Below are 14,632 nucleotides of genomic sequence, written 5' to 3'. Positions count from 1 at the left end.
TCCATTACACACCCGCATCTCCAGCCCCCTCTCCCAGAGTGATGACACACTGTCACGGTGATGGGTGCAAACTGAGACCCCAGGCCAGCAATGAGCTCTGTGCTAGTCAATCCCTTGTGAGAGTCCATAGGCCTGTAGGAGCAGAATCGGGGCCTTCTTTCTTTTCCCAGCTCCACCCTGGTAGCTCTCTACTGCTCAACAGACAACTCAGGATGGTACCGGGTTATGTCTAGGCACCGTTCCAAGGGGGAAAGCGAGACCAGCCAGTCAAAGTGCATACATTTGTGGGGGGGCCCTCGGCGTGGGCGTGAGCCAGCAGGTTGAAGGTTAAATCATGACATTTCACCAAAAAGCGCCTGCTGCTCTTCTCCTCAAAGGGCCTGACATCTGGCTCGATTCCAGAGAAGTCCAGCCTCTGGAAAAGAAACGATACAGCTGCTTTAGAACAGGAATGTCAGAAACAGTAAAGGGATCACAATACAGCGACTGGTATTTTACCCTGATCAAAAAGAAAGGGACAAAAATTACAGCACACGCACAGAATGAGAACCCCCTTTGGTGCCCATTAGGCACTCGTATGCAGGGAGGAATTCGTAACTCTGTATTGATTTTTACCAGTCTGGCTGGAACGGCGCAGAGAACTACATCACCACAAGGTTTCAGTTCTGCTTTCAGCCTTTTTGTCGTAACCCCGAGGAGCCACCCGCACGTCCAATCACAAGGAGGTGAAAACAACACATGAATGGCAGTGACGCTCAAAGCACTTCTACCATTTTGCAAGATTCTGGCGCTTTAGGAGATTGTTCAGGCAGTTCACTGGCAGCACTGCCAGAACCGGCAACAGCTTGCAAACCGAAAGACTTTTTTTTTTTTTTCAAATGGGCCAAAATGGTTGACTGACTTAGACTTGTTAGAAAAAACCCAAACCATCCTGAATCCAGTCCCTGCCTCCACAGCCTGTAAGGCTACATAGGGGCCTTTCACAGCATGGGAAGAAACAGAGAAGACAATGTTTAGCCAAACCCCTACAGCCAGGGAACAGCCTTCTCCTCCTTCCTTCACCAGCCCTATCTTACTGTGTGCCAAGGTCATTGACTTCATCCAGAACATCACAAGAATGGTCTATTGACGGGTGATGTAGATACTACCATGTCTCCCACCCCCAGTTACTGAAGAGGCCAGTGGAGTTCCACGAGGACTATCGTCCCCCTATGAGTAATTTAAGCAAATACAGGCTGCAAGCATTCGCCTGTTTTAGAAAACTCCATCCCTTCCAATGATCTAATTGCTTTCGAGCAGACAGGAGACCCAGCCCTCTCTCAGCCCTCTCGCTGCAATCCCAGAGCGGCTCCAACTTCAGCCTGACAAGCGTGTAAACCCACAAACCTGAACCTATGTCCGCAGCTGCTGGCGCACCATGCCACAGAACACCCGGGGGTCTTCTCTGAACCAGAATCAACGGACTTCTTTGTGTTCCTAACGAGATCAGTTACAGCCCAGGGCAAAGGAAGAGATCTTGGACGTTCTGTACTGGCACACAGTGAGATTGGGCTGATGCTCCCTTGGGACTCACACGACTAGCATTTTGGAGAGTTGCCAAAAGTCCATTTTTAAAAACAAACCTCATGGCTGCTGCAAGGGATAGACAGACCCTGGTGCACTCTGCCTGAAGACAGGCCGAGGGGGAAGTTTGGTTTGGTACAAGAAAGACTCTTGGGAGACGGTACGTTTTTCCTGTTAAATCAGAACTGTCACGCGCCTGGGCTCTAATGCTACAATAAATCGGAAACCAGAAAATAACTGCAACATTTTTCTATGGTCATGTTAATAGCAGCAGCTTATTTCATTTAAATAACAATAACACGTGTACCATCAGCTCCGTACCACTGGTCGCAGTAACTGAGAAGAGTCGCTAGCTTCCTTGCCGAACCTACCAACACACCATGCCTTTGTCATTTTGTGGAGAGCTTCGTGCCCCTGTCAATCCAGATCTTGGTGTGCCCAGTTCAATACCTATTTTAAATCATTTTGTTGGAGAGGCAGATGTTGCCTGTAGAACTACCCGCTGCACTACACAGGCATGGGGGGAAGTCAGCTCTTCGTATTCCACAGATACTGAGCTCCTTATCAGTGTGCTTGTATCAGCGTTCCTAGGAACCCCTCCCTACCCACGTGAATTGAGATGGATTCCTGCCACTTTTCCAAGGCCAAAACTTGGAAGTTCGTAAAGAACAAACGTAGAAACATACAGACGTGTTACCTATAATAGCCTAGTTAGAGAAGGGTCAGCTGTCCACACAAGAAAGTTCAGGTGTATCATGGAACCAGATGGAGTCCTTGGGAAGGAGACATGGGGAAAGACTACAGCTGGCAGACCTTTCAACAGGGACCAGCCTGCGTAGTCCAGTAGCTTCCGTGTGCTAGCAGCCCTGAAAACTTCCTCGGCGAGAGAGGTGCCCTGAGCTTTGGCGTCTCCAACTGAGTCCCTGAGACACCAGGAACCTGAGCGGCTGGCATAGCCAAGACACCTGCTGCTTATCTCATCTGCCTTACCTGTGGAGGTGATTTGACTACAAGTCATTTCGCTGTCTACTTACAAGTCCCACTGCTGCCGATAGGGACCGCAGCCACCCCAGGCAGGAAGGGAGGTGACACCAAATGGACTTTTCAAGCATGCGTGAACCCTGAGAGCCTCTAAATGGGGATGTGGGGAGGAATTACCTGCACTTCTGAATCGAAGGAAAAGAGGTTTTGTCGGCCGTCGTTCCTGCTCAGTTTATTCAGCTGTTCTGTTTCTCTTCCATACTAGGACAAGCAGAGCATTGACATTACAGAGGAGACAGGCCAAGAGAGAAGCACGTGTTTGTCTTTGGGAGGAAGGGATGCGAAATGTAATACAAGCAAAGCAATCGATATTGTTCAGTGCTGATCCAGGAACACTGAGACTATGCAATCGCCCAGCCGCGCCAATGAACTCAGCCCCAGGAAACAAGAGGAATCGGGGCCTTGCTAAGTGACAGGGTCACTCTGGGTTACACAGCCAGCTGGCTACCAGATGCCAACTGCTTGCCTACCCAGCACAGCCCAGACATGCTGGCACCTCCCTGCCAAACAGAGCGGAGCTGTCAATATGGTCCCTCTTTGGAGGCCAAGCTTTCTTCCTCCCCAGCCGCACTGCAAGTCTCTGGGGTAGATCTGGGGGATCTCTTCTCCCACCCCCATCCCCAGATGCACCCACTGTCCCTTGCAGTATGCGCTCCCCTCCGTGAACTTATTACCTTTTGTGGCTTGGGATGCACTTTTTACCATGATCAGTGAGACTAGCACCTCCCTTTCCTCTCTCCTGGCCCCACACCCAGTGCAGGCCACCTCGTCTGGGATGTTCAATGTGTCCAAACCAGAACTTCTTGGCTTGCTCCCAAAACACACTTCTCTCCCTGCTTCTCTCCATCGCCATCAGCAATGTCCCCACCTTCTGAGTCACTCACATCTTCAGCCTGGTGGTAGTCTGATGCTTCCCCTTTCGGCTCTCACCAAATCCAGCCGCTTCTCCTTCCACGGCATTACCTTGCAGGGTCTCTGCCGCCCTACCCACCAGCCTCCTCTCTCCAAGCCCTTGTTACCCACACACCTGCAGCCTCCCCGCCTCATTTCATCTCATCTCCTCCAACGCACCCCATGTGCTGCAGAAAAAACACTCTTCCCTGGCAGCTGCTCTGACCCTGCTCCCCAGGGCTTCCTGTCTCTTCCCACGTGGACTTCAGGTGCCTCACACTGACCCTGAAGATGTACCAAGCCAGCACCTTGGATGCACATGCCCCCTTCCCCTATGGCACGCTCGTCCCCGCACCGCCCTTCGGCGGCCACTAGCCCCTTCCAAGCTCTGTGCCACGATGCCTGGCACACACACAGTTCTGTAGGAACAGCCTGCCTTGGCAAAGCCTCCTGCAGGTCCCTCCCACAAAGGGCTCTGAAAAAGGAACCAGAGCACCTGCTCAAGCTGAATTCTCAGCCTGTGGCCTGTCGTCCTCCTGTCTGCAGCTCCTTCTGGGTCCAGTCTCCTAGGTCCCTGCCCTTGCAAAGGCACAGGTGCTCCCCTGCCCCGTCCTGACCCAGCTCACTGCTGCCCCTCACTGTTCCTTCTTCTGCCCCAGCGCTGCAGCTGGCTCTGGACGGCAGCCCTGGCAGTGCTGGCTCTGGCTCTGGCTCCCACGGGTGGCTCGCCTGCATTTGGATGGAACTGCAAGCAGTTCTTTGTGCAGTAGCCTTGGAAGCAGACCTGGGAGCAGCTCCAGCTCCCTGCTTTGGGACAGCCCAATGGGCTCTGTACCCGAGGCGGTGAAGCTGGCACCAGCAGCAACACATGGCAACCCAGCTCTCCTGGGGGCACAGCTTGGGAACATCAGCCGTAGGGACCTTAACCTCTGTCACTTAGTGTCCAGTGGAAAGGCCCTTTCTGGCAGCAGCTGAGGGTTTGCTGTGGGCTGGAGGAAACCAGCCCTGCGCACACAATACCTTCATCAGCTCCGGATGCATGCTGCGCTCCAAGCTCTCCAGGATGTTTTCCGATCTCCCTTGGCTGATAGAGTCATCCTCTGTCAAGTCAACGAAAAGCAGATGTTCACCACAACAGCCCTGGCGCCGTCTCATCCCCTTAGGCCCCGGACTACGCTCCTAGGCCGCTCCCTTACAAGGGCACATGGACAGTTTGCTGGGGCTCTGCCCTGGGTTCCCCATCCCACACAAGAGTCAAGTTTCAACCCACTCTTACTCCCCCGCTGACAGCTGTGTGCTGCTGGCTCACCTCAGCACCAGCCTTTACTTGTTCCCATGTTTATTTTTAGGCACCCCATGCTGCAGAGGGATGGCTTCTGTGCAGGACGGGGGGGGGAAGGAAATCTCGCATTATTTAAAAACGGACCTTGGGCAGATTCCGCTGGGTCTTTCTTCTCCTGCACCAAACTCTCCGTGTTGAGCTGAATGATTTTTTTCAAAGTTACCAGCCACTCGTCCATTTCCTGTTCGCTCTCGGCAGCCAGGTAATGGCTGTACTTATCCAGCATCTTGAGCTCAAATGCGTAACGGCGCATTTTGGGGCACTGCACCAACAAACGGGAGAGTGGGCTTCACATGACACTGCACTAATATGGTCTTCCCCGTACACCTCAGCTCCATGTACAGCTAGTATGAGGCTCCTCCCCCGTACATCGCATTACACACGCAGAACAATGTCATATCTAACCAGGCGTCCTGCCGCACCTCAGAGGCAAACTGATTCAGTTGGGAATAAGATTCCGTGTGTGAAAAACCACTTCTGCCAGATGTTCGTAACCACGAAAGCTTACATCCAAATAAATCTGATCGTCTTCAAGGTGCCACAGGACTCCTCGTTCGTTCTGCAGCTACCCCTCTGGGAAGTGACACAAATGTCTGACTTTCCGTAGCAACTCTCATTCTGAAAGGGAATCATAAGCTGCATGCAGGCCCTGCTCAGCGCCACCGACATGCAGCTAGCTCAGGGCTGGACAGTAGCAAGCAGCCAAGGCAGGCTCTGGCTGGGAGACACTTACTTGGGTGGCTCTCAGCCAGCATGGCTGCATCCCATACCCCTGCATGGCTGCATCCTATACCTGAGTGCTGCGAGCCTGGAGGTGTCCTGGCACACCACCTGTCCTGCAAACAGGCAGCTCCCACTGGCCAGAAACTGTAATGGGAGCTGAAAAACGTTGCTGGGGGCAGGGGCAGCGTGCAAAGTTTCTCTCCTTCCCCAGATCGGCAGCATTCAGAGAGCTGCTCTGAGCACAGAGCAGGGGCGGGACAGGCAGGGAGTGTGATGGAGGCTCTTGGAGGCCAAATCCAGAGCCTTGGAGGGCCAGATCCTGCCTGCAGGCGTATTATACCTGCTCTGGTCTAGAGGTCGCAGGCAGGAGAGAAGGCCCCTTTGCGGCAGACTCTGTAGAGTCACCAAGAAAAAGAGCTCATCTTACTTTAGCAAGGAAGGCACGACAGCAGCAAAATGGCCGGGTTTTACTCCGGCAGCTGTAGGCTCTGCCTCCTGCCCCGCCAGCCGAAGGACGGCCTTGCAGTCTGCTGCAGAACAGGTCAGGCAGGCAAGCGAAGGATGCTGTTGAAGCTCCCATACAGGGATAAAAGCTGGTGGGACTCACCCCTTACCAACCTACCTGGACAACATCAATGCAAGCGTCCAAGAAGATGCAGCCTTTGCATTCCTTGGAAATTTTCTCATCTTTATAGGAATTCAAAATATAGGAACCATCTGGGAGTTGTGTGAGGTAAAAATACCGCCTCTTGAATACCTGCCAGAGCAGAAGACCATTTGCATACAAGGGTCACGCTGTACCATTTGTAGCTAGCAAGACCTTCCCACAACACTGGACTTCTCGGTCACTATGAAAATGCCCCCTAGGAAAAATGGCTGCTCCCTCAGGACTCAACACTGACCAGGGAGTTATCAAAGATGTTCTCACACTCAGCCTTTAGAAGGAGGAAAGAGCAGAGAGCACATTTCACGGATCAGCGACTCCCACCAGGGCTGAAACAACCCCACAAAGCTCCTGCATCTCACACTGAACTCCAGGGTAATTCCCAAGACCCTCCGGCCACCTCCTGCAGTTTGAGCTAGCTCAACGCTCAGTAGCCAGCTCAGACTGGCAAAGCCCTGGGGGGTTTCGCCTTCCCCCTGCAGCCTGTGGCACTGATCACGGTTGGTTTAAACCAGTGTAAAGGGTGGAGTCTTTACAACCCGATTTGAGGATGTCAGTAACTCAGCCTGGGGTTAGGGCTGTGCCACAAGAGTGGGTGAGTGGGGTTCCCTGGCCTGGGATAAGCAGGAGGTCAGACTAGACCAGTGTTTCTCCAGGGACTTCTCTTGGGACCACCGCTTCCCGGGCTGACAGGGGTGGGGGAGTAGTGGTCCCCGCCGCCGGGTGCCCTGCCTTGTGTTGCTCTCAGGGGCCACCAGCAGGAGTTGGGCTCTGCCCCCACCACACACAGCTGGGGCACAGCACTGGATGAGCAGGCATCTGGTGAGCCCCCCGCCTTCCTGGGACAAAGGGTGTTGGGGGGTTTAGCCCCAAGATAGCAGGCTCAGGCCACAGGGCTTCAGCCCCCACTGCCTCCGTGGCCACCCATCCAGCACTCAGTTTGTCCCCAGCTTGCCAGGGCTGTGCAAGTCAGCTGTCGGAGGCGCCCCAGGCTGCTTGTTAGCACTGCTTTTCCCAGTGGACCTGCCCACTAGGAACGCGTAAACGGCCCCAATTTGATGGTGCGTATGTGCTTATTTAGTTGCTTTTCCCAAAGCTAACTAAGGACTTTGGGGGACGTGTGAAAGCAGCCTCCAGCAACAGCTGGTTGCCGCACTCTGAGGTCACTCAGAACTTTGTCCTGTGACGCCCCAGACTAGGTGAGCCTGATGGTCCTTTCTGGCCTGATCAGAGCCGGCACCTAGTCCTGTCGCCCCGCTGATCGGAAGGGGCTGAGCAGAGCTCACCCGACTCAGCAAAGCACTTGAGTCTGTCGACGGTCCCACTGCAATCTATAGGATGACTCCACTGCTTAAGTGCTTTGCTGGCTCAGGGTCAAAGTGCTGAGCGCACTGCAGGAGCAAACCCTGGATTACCATCCTTGGGGTTGGGGAGAGGTGCATATTACCATCTGGGCCTCCCCGCCCCCAGGGCAGAGTCCCTACAATGTCTGCACACCTCCTATGCTGCTCTCTCCCGTCCCCAACACTTCTCAAAGGAAAAGCCAAGGTAGGCCGTGGGGCAGCCCACTGCGCAAGCATCCGGCGATTTGTTCCAGCACACGCGAGTTGCTTGCACAGCCCTGTGCGCTAAAGATCACAGTAACAGCTGCAACTGGGTGCTGCAATTCAATGGGTGCGCTAGGCCACAGGCACCATTAGCTGCATCTGCAACTTCTTGCTCCCCTCCCACCGGAGGCCAAATTAAAGTCTAGCTGAACACCTTGAGGCTTGGGAGGTGACTCCTATTCCGTGGGAGCTACAGAGGCACAACAGAGGCAAGACAATCGAGCGCCTCTCCTGCCTCACAGCAGTCACAAAACCCAGCTTTCCAGCAGCAGATACTGGCCCAGAATGGTAGGGCAACATGTCTCACATCCCAGAGAGATATGCAGGGGAGCAGCAGCTCCTCCCGGCTGCACCAAGCCCCGGGAAGAGGCAGCCATGGGTGCTCCTGGCCCCAGCCCCGAGGGCCTACATACAGGACAACCGGTCCTTTCAAAAAAAAAAAAAAAACAACAAATCAGTGGGGATACCTTTTTGGCATCCCAAACACGGGACCATCCCACCCAATATGGGGCGGATGGTGACCGTACATAATGGCTAGGAACATTCTGCCATTGCAGCAGTTGGAAAGTGGCTTCACGTGTTCTCAGGTTTGCTCTGCATCACAAAGGTGTTTCTTTCTGGCTTGAGGTCATGGTTAAAAGGAGGAAGGGCCCCGCCCAGAGAGAAGAGGTCCTCCATTGCACTCCCATTTTGAGGATTTGAAAATATTCTGCTTGTAACGAGGGCCTGGGACACATATGGGCCAACGTCGCACTTGAACCGCAAGGGTCAGGTTCCTCCAGTAATTTCATGCCTTCAGGAATTGTGAATCCATCACATATTTAATCAGGTCATTTGCTTGGGGCACAGGCTGGGAAGAGTGAATTAAATCCAAACCATTAACGCACAACACTGTGTAAGTGGCTAGATGAGAACTCTGTGTGAGCACCAAGGACTACGTGCTGAAGAATTTTAAGTGCTGAGGATAGCGTGAACGCTTTAGCCCTGCTTCAACGATGCACTCAGCATGCGTGGACTTCAGTAGGAACTCAGCGTTAAGTACCCGCACTGGGGCCTTATACACTTCAGTGCTGGGTGCAGTGGCAAATCCTAGAGGCAATAGACGTGTACTTAACTGAAGTTCAGACAACAGGAAACTAAGTCTGACCTGGTTTCACTCACAGGACACTTGATTTCATGCAACGCAACATCCTTCCAATGGGCAGCGCCAAAGCATACAGCACGTCCAAATAGTCTGCATTATTTATATATATTTTGCCTTTGCAGGCCTGCGGGCCATAGGAAGTTATCAGAATGCTGTGCTGCTTTTGGAACGAAGCGCAGGAAACGCGGCACCAAGTGAATGCCGTATCACAGCAGACCACTGTACAGCTGGCTTGGTAACCCACCTTTGGCACGGGGGAGCTGTGACAGCTTCAGATGAAGCAAAAACAATTGTGTTGAGCTGGCCAGAGAATTGAGGAGGTTCAGGAAAAAAGAGGAGTACTGATCTAGCAATTGCCAGGGGTTATACTGGGCTGGTGTGTGTAGGAATCAAAGCTAACCAGAGTCATGCTGGAGAACGTGTCTTCAAGAAAGTGCACTGCAGTCAGCTGTAGCCTAATTAAGTTTTGCTCCTAAGCTGGCTCACCATGAAAAACATTCTGTCCATGCTTATCGACAGCCTGCACTGCCCGTTGCCTAGCACAGCACTCTAATGAAGGAACTCAGAACTGAGTTCATGGCATATTGCCTTCTGCAGCACTTGAATGCCAGTTCAATGTATCCGTGCAGATGGCTTCAGAGCTGCCAGGTGCTGCGGCTTTCTCAGAACTCTAGCAACAGGCTTGTGAGAAGTCTTCTGCACGGAAGAGTAGTGATCAAACCAGTTTTCACCAATGCCATGAGGTTCAGGTCCCTTGATTTCTGAATCAACCTATAGCTAAACACAAGCCTGATTTACAGAGGTGTTGCCCATCCGTAACACCAGCCAAGTCAATGGGACAGCAGCTGCTCAGGATCCGGAAATCAAACCAGAGATGCCTGTGGCTGAGTACTGTGGCCCCCACTGCAGCAACCCCCTAAAGCACGTGCCTCACTTCACAGGCGCTGTACTGATATGCTCCAACGCAAACAGAAGCGACGGCCTTAATGGAGAAATGACCAGTCCCCTGGCCTGCGTGACGCAGGAGGTCAGACGAGATGATCACAATTTGGGCTACGAGTCAGGCAGGTGCTGCTGCACCTTGTTGAATGGAGAAACTCCAAACACTGAACACTTCGGAACGTTTGTGGTCTCCCGCGGGACGCAAAAGAATGTCCCGTTTTTGCCTCCCTGCTGAGCCCTGCTGCCACGGTGATCTGGACAGTCCGGAACGTTATCCCCCATCAGCTCTTTTATCAGGGCACAAAACAGCTGCTGGCTGAAATAACGAAGATCACGGGCTGAGCAAACTCCCGGCAGGAAGTTGAGGTGTGCGGTGCGGTGCTGTATCCACTGGAGAGAGAAGCCGGAGACTCAGGGCCTGGCTATGCTCACCAGAAGATGGACGCACTGCAGATCCATCTTCCGGGGTTCGGTGCAGTGCGCCTAGTGAGGCCCTGCTAAATCGACCCCAGTGTTCCTCGCGCTCATGAGGAGTGAGGGGAGTCAAATGGGAGAGTTCCTCCATCGACCTCCCACTATTGGGATGACAGCAAAAGTCGATTTAGGATAACGTCGATGCCAGCCAGGCAATTCTTGTCGCTGAAGCTGCAGATCTCACCTCGATGTTTCCCCCTGGTGTAGGTGTGGCCTTAGCTGCTGCAGGGAAGGTCAGCCCTGCTCCGTTGTCTGTGACACCTTCCCCGCCTCAAGCACCGATACTTGTCACTCTGATTTGACAAGTCTGGCCATGTGCTTCTTTGCACTCAACAAGGAAACCAGCAATCAAAACGCCTCCCCCACCCCCCACCCCCTTTTTGTTTAAAGAGGCCAGCGGTTCAGCTTAACTCAGCTGTCCTCCTCTTTGGACCCCAGACACGGCTTCAGAAGGCAAGCAGGCGTTTGCTGTACTATGCATCTCCTCTTTGCTTACCCTGCCCCTCGCTATTCCCAGTGAGCGCTGCACTGCTCACTGGGAGGCAGCAAAGAGTGCGTTGCAGAGAGGAACTCATCCAGACGGAAGCTCCGAGACAGCCACAGAGGGGCCCAGACCAAACCCAGCAGACAGACTTGGGAGCCTGGGTCTGAACTGAAATGCTCAGCGACAGGACTACGCCTTGTAGAAGAGAATCCTCCCCATGGAGCCCAGCTCACCTTCCTGGTGACCGTGATGGTGCTATTGACATTGGCTTTGTGCAGCCAGCCTTGCCTGATGATTCCACCCTTCTGCGAGCACAAGGAGGAGGAGTCCTGAAACAAACCAGCGGATTAGAAGGGTGATGTCAGTGCTAACCAGGCCCCTGCAGCACATGCAGAAAGTTCCACAGAAGTCAAGAGGAACTTTAGGGCTCGTTTACACTAGCAAGTTGTACAAAATTGTGGTTATAGTGGATTACCCCCCGCAATGGATGCAACTATATGATACAGAGGAGTTTTGTAATGGCACTGCTATTCCTGTTCAGACAGGGGAACATCTGTACAGCAAGGGTCACTAATTGAGAGCTTTTCCTGGGACCATTCTGCATTTAAAAGGGAAAAAAAAAAAACCACCACCTCTCCCCACACCAGTTATACAGGTAAAACTTTTCAGGGTAAGCTGGCCCTTAGCATCCACCCAGCTCACCACACTCCGCATTTTCCCAAAGTTAGATCTCACAGCTCTCTCCAATGGAGCACACATCATATCCGCCCCACCCTACCCTACCCCCATTCACAGGCAGGAAAACAACTTGCTAAAGGTCTCACTGCCAGGCAGCAGCAGAGCAGGGGCAGAACCTGGGCCTCCCGGCCCGCTAGAGACCAGCCTCCAAGTCTCATAATTCAAGACTCTCCAGTGACTATGGAAACCTTTATGGTGCTTTACAGCTGTGACTGAAGTCTAGACTCCCTCCTTGCTGACAGTTCAGCCTTTTCTGTTGCCGTTCCTTTATCTAATCCTGATGCACAAGGAAAATTACAAAGAGCACAGTCCTCTTCTACTGAGACAAGCCACGCCGGCAAATTACAGTACAGCAAAGAAGGGGTGTGGACACACACCCTCAAATTACTTCAGTATTTTCACTGGACTATTTGATTTGGAGAATTGCGTAAAAGAAACCAATTCTATTACACGCAGAGAATGTAGGTTTGTCCTTTTCTTTTGGAAAAGCACAGTGTAGCTAACAGCAAAATTCCACATCGAGATAGCATGAGATGCTATTCCAGGAAAGAACTACGCCTAGCTAATGTTAAGTCTATAACACAAGCCAACAAAACCACCAGGGAATTCAAGGTTGTGCCCAATAATCCATATTCTCTGACCAAGAGCCGTTCCAGCCCTCCTCAAAAAGGCACATCCAAGGCATGCACAACCGTCGTTAAAAAGGCACATGAACATCACTTTCAAACCTGCAGCCCTGGCGAAACACACGTTGCCTTTCTCCTTTAACAAACTGACCAACCATGGTGCCTTGTTGCCATGGCAAACTTAAAGACACTCAGGCTGCAGAGTCCAATGATTTCAGGCTGAAACTTATTAACAACTTGCCCCAGTGGCTCTCAGTGTGCTGCCCAAACACAAGGAGCTCCACAGGATGCTGGAGAGAGAGGCAGACTTCACCGCCTGGATGCAGAAGGCAGTGGTATCAGACAGAGCTGTCAAGGTGCACAGGTTCAAATGCGACCACTAACACTAGATGCCCATTGTGAAACCCCTTGGGCCTGATTCTCAGAGGGGCAACGCACTCTCAGCTCAGACACCTGTGGAGAAGCATGAGTGGGCTCAGCGCCCCAGAATGCGGCCAGCACATGGGCACTGGCCCCTCAAAGCAATGGGTACTTGGGATCTGACTGCAGACTCAGGCCCTTGGCACAGTGGCGTTTCACACCTTGTGAGCAGGCGTGACTGCACATATCACAAGGCAGAGGAGAGCCAGACCCTGTACTTTAACTGAGCAGCAGCGCCACTTTGCAAGATTACTTTGCCCATGGAAACCTACCGGTTCTCTTTTCACTGCAGTAGATTTCATTCAGACCTTAGTCGATCTCTTGGCCTCTCTGTCTCAGACTGCTGACAATACCAGCTGGAGACCCAAAGAAAGCACTCAGGGCAAACATCCCAGTTCACTGATAGGAGGCATGTGCCTTCTAATTCATCAGCTTCTTGGCTCTAAGAGATTATATCGTAGCACCTGGGAATGGATAACTGTCCACAGCCTTGTCCCAGCTGCTCAGAAAAGGGACTGGGGCCACCAGCATATGATCCCCAGCAAAGGCATACCAGAGTGTGACTTGGTCCAGCTGCACTGCAGAGTGCTATGGAGACCCTGATCTTCCCCTTACCTCGTCCTTCTCGAAGTCTTCATCAGTCTCAAACACGTGGTTTGGAATCTTCTCCGGTCTAAAGGATTTGCTGCAAACAGAACACAGTATGTAATACAGCCCCACTAACGGGAAGGATTCAGGATAACGGTAAGAAAGGTACTGGGCTGCCCTGTCGCTGCTGGGAACGCTGAGAGACTGCTGGATGCCTGATTCAGAGCAGACTACACTGAAGCTTATCCTGACACATGCCCTGAACTCAGTCCCTTCCTGTCGGATGGGCTGATGCCAGGAGGATGTTTGTGCCTGACCTGTTACAACGTGAGATAACGAACGAATCCCTGTGGTGTCTCCTGCAGTTCCCCGATCCAGTCGGAGAGACACAGCAGTGTTGCAAAGGTCTCCGACTTGCAAACCCAAACAAAGGGCAAGTCAATCTCACAAGAATATGGCAGGGGAGGGGTGCGAGCACCAGGGAACAGAAAACGTTACGGGGTTCCTGGATCAGCAACAGTATTTCATAAGCCTGGTCAGACTGGGACAGGCCAATGATCCGTCCCGCCCAGTGCCCTGTCTTCCAGCCGTGGCCAGTGCCAGGCACCCCAGAGGGAAGTGAACAGAACAGGGCAATTGACAGGTGATCCATCATGATGTCAAGTCCCAGCTTGCGACAGTCAGAGATTAGGGACACCCTGGGCCAGGAGTTACATCCCTGACTGTCTTGGCTGATAGCCACTGCTGAAGCTATCCTCTGTGAACTTATCTAGTTCCTTTTTGAACACATATCTACTCTTGTCCTTCACAACATCCCCTGGCCTGGGGCAAGGAGTTCCACAGGTTGACTGTGCACCGTGTGAAGAAATTCTTCCTTTTCATAGTTCTAAACCTGCTGCCTATCATCTTCACTGGGTCACCTCCAGTTCTTCTCTTGTAAGAAGGAATAAATTACATTTCCTTGTTCACTTTCTTCACACCAGGAATGATTTCATAGGCCTCTATCATTTCCCTCCTCGGGCCATCTCTTCCCTACGCTGAAAGTTAGGCGCGATCAAGCCATGGTCTGGCAGGGTTATGGAGAGTTCCTAGCACCCCCGAAGAGAGAAACACTTACCATGGCAACATTCGGAAGTCACCTGAGTACTCCTCGTATTTATAGTTCACCACATGCCAGTCTGAGTGGTAGGTTTTAATGCACTGTAAGGAGAACGATGCATGTGCTTTGAAATCACAGCCAACATACAAAAACACGTACAGCGCTGGAGAATTCTGAGCTGCCTGAAAGACGACGTTCAGCCGGGCGAGGTGCATGTGACCCACGCCACGTCTGCCCATGACTGTCTCCCCCTCTCACCAGCCAGCTCTGTCTCCACACTCAATGA

The 14,632-nt window shown here is 52.5% G+C and overlaps 1 protein-coding gene across 4 annotated transcripts in view; it reads right to left on the bottom strand.

Moving 5' to 3' along the window:
- Positions 1-14,632, bottom strand: part of DOCK11 (dedicator of cytokinesis 11) — a 136,004-nt gene that overhangs the window by 88,997 nt on the left and 32,375 nt on the right. For all 4 annotated transcript variants that reach the window (XR_012647363.1, XM_075008070.1, XM_075008071.1 and 1 more), the window contains exons 4-11: positions 14,365-14,447; positions 13,275-13,344; positions 11,109-11,204; positions 6,183-6,317; positions 4,922-5,099; positions 4,516-4,595; positions 2,722-2,805; positions 281-415 (exon numbers count right to left, since the gene is read on the bottom strand). Coding sequence is in view for 3 of the 4 variants with exons in the window: in XM_075008070.1 (XP_074864171.1) it covers positions 281-415; positions 2,722-2,805; positions 4,516-4,595; positions 4,922-5,099; positions 6,183-6,317; positions 11,109-11,204; positions 13,275-13,344; positions 14,365-14,447 (861 nt within the window). In the remaining variant the exon portion in view is untranslated. The remainder of the gene's footprint in view (positions 1-280; positions 416-2,721; positions 2,806-4,515; positions 4,596-4,921; positions 5,100-6,182; positions 6,318-11,108; positions 11,205-13,274; positions 13,345-14,364; positions 14,448-14,632) is intronic.

The sequence above is a fragment of the Carettochelys insculpta genome, chromosome 13 (genome assembly GCF_033958435.1).
Source record: "Carettochelys insculpta isolate YL-2023 chromosome 13, ASM3395843v1, whole genome shotgun sequence".
Taxonomy (NCBI): Eukaryota; Metazoa; Chordata; order Testudines; family Carettochelyidae; genus Carettochelys; species Carettochelys insculpta.
Note: the sequence above shows the minus strand (reverse complement) of the source record. Positions and strands in the feature narration are given on the sequence as shown.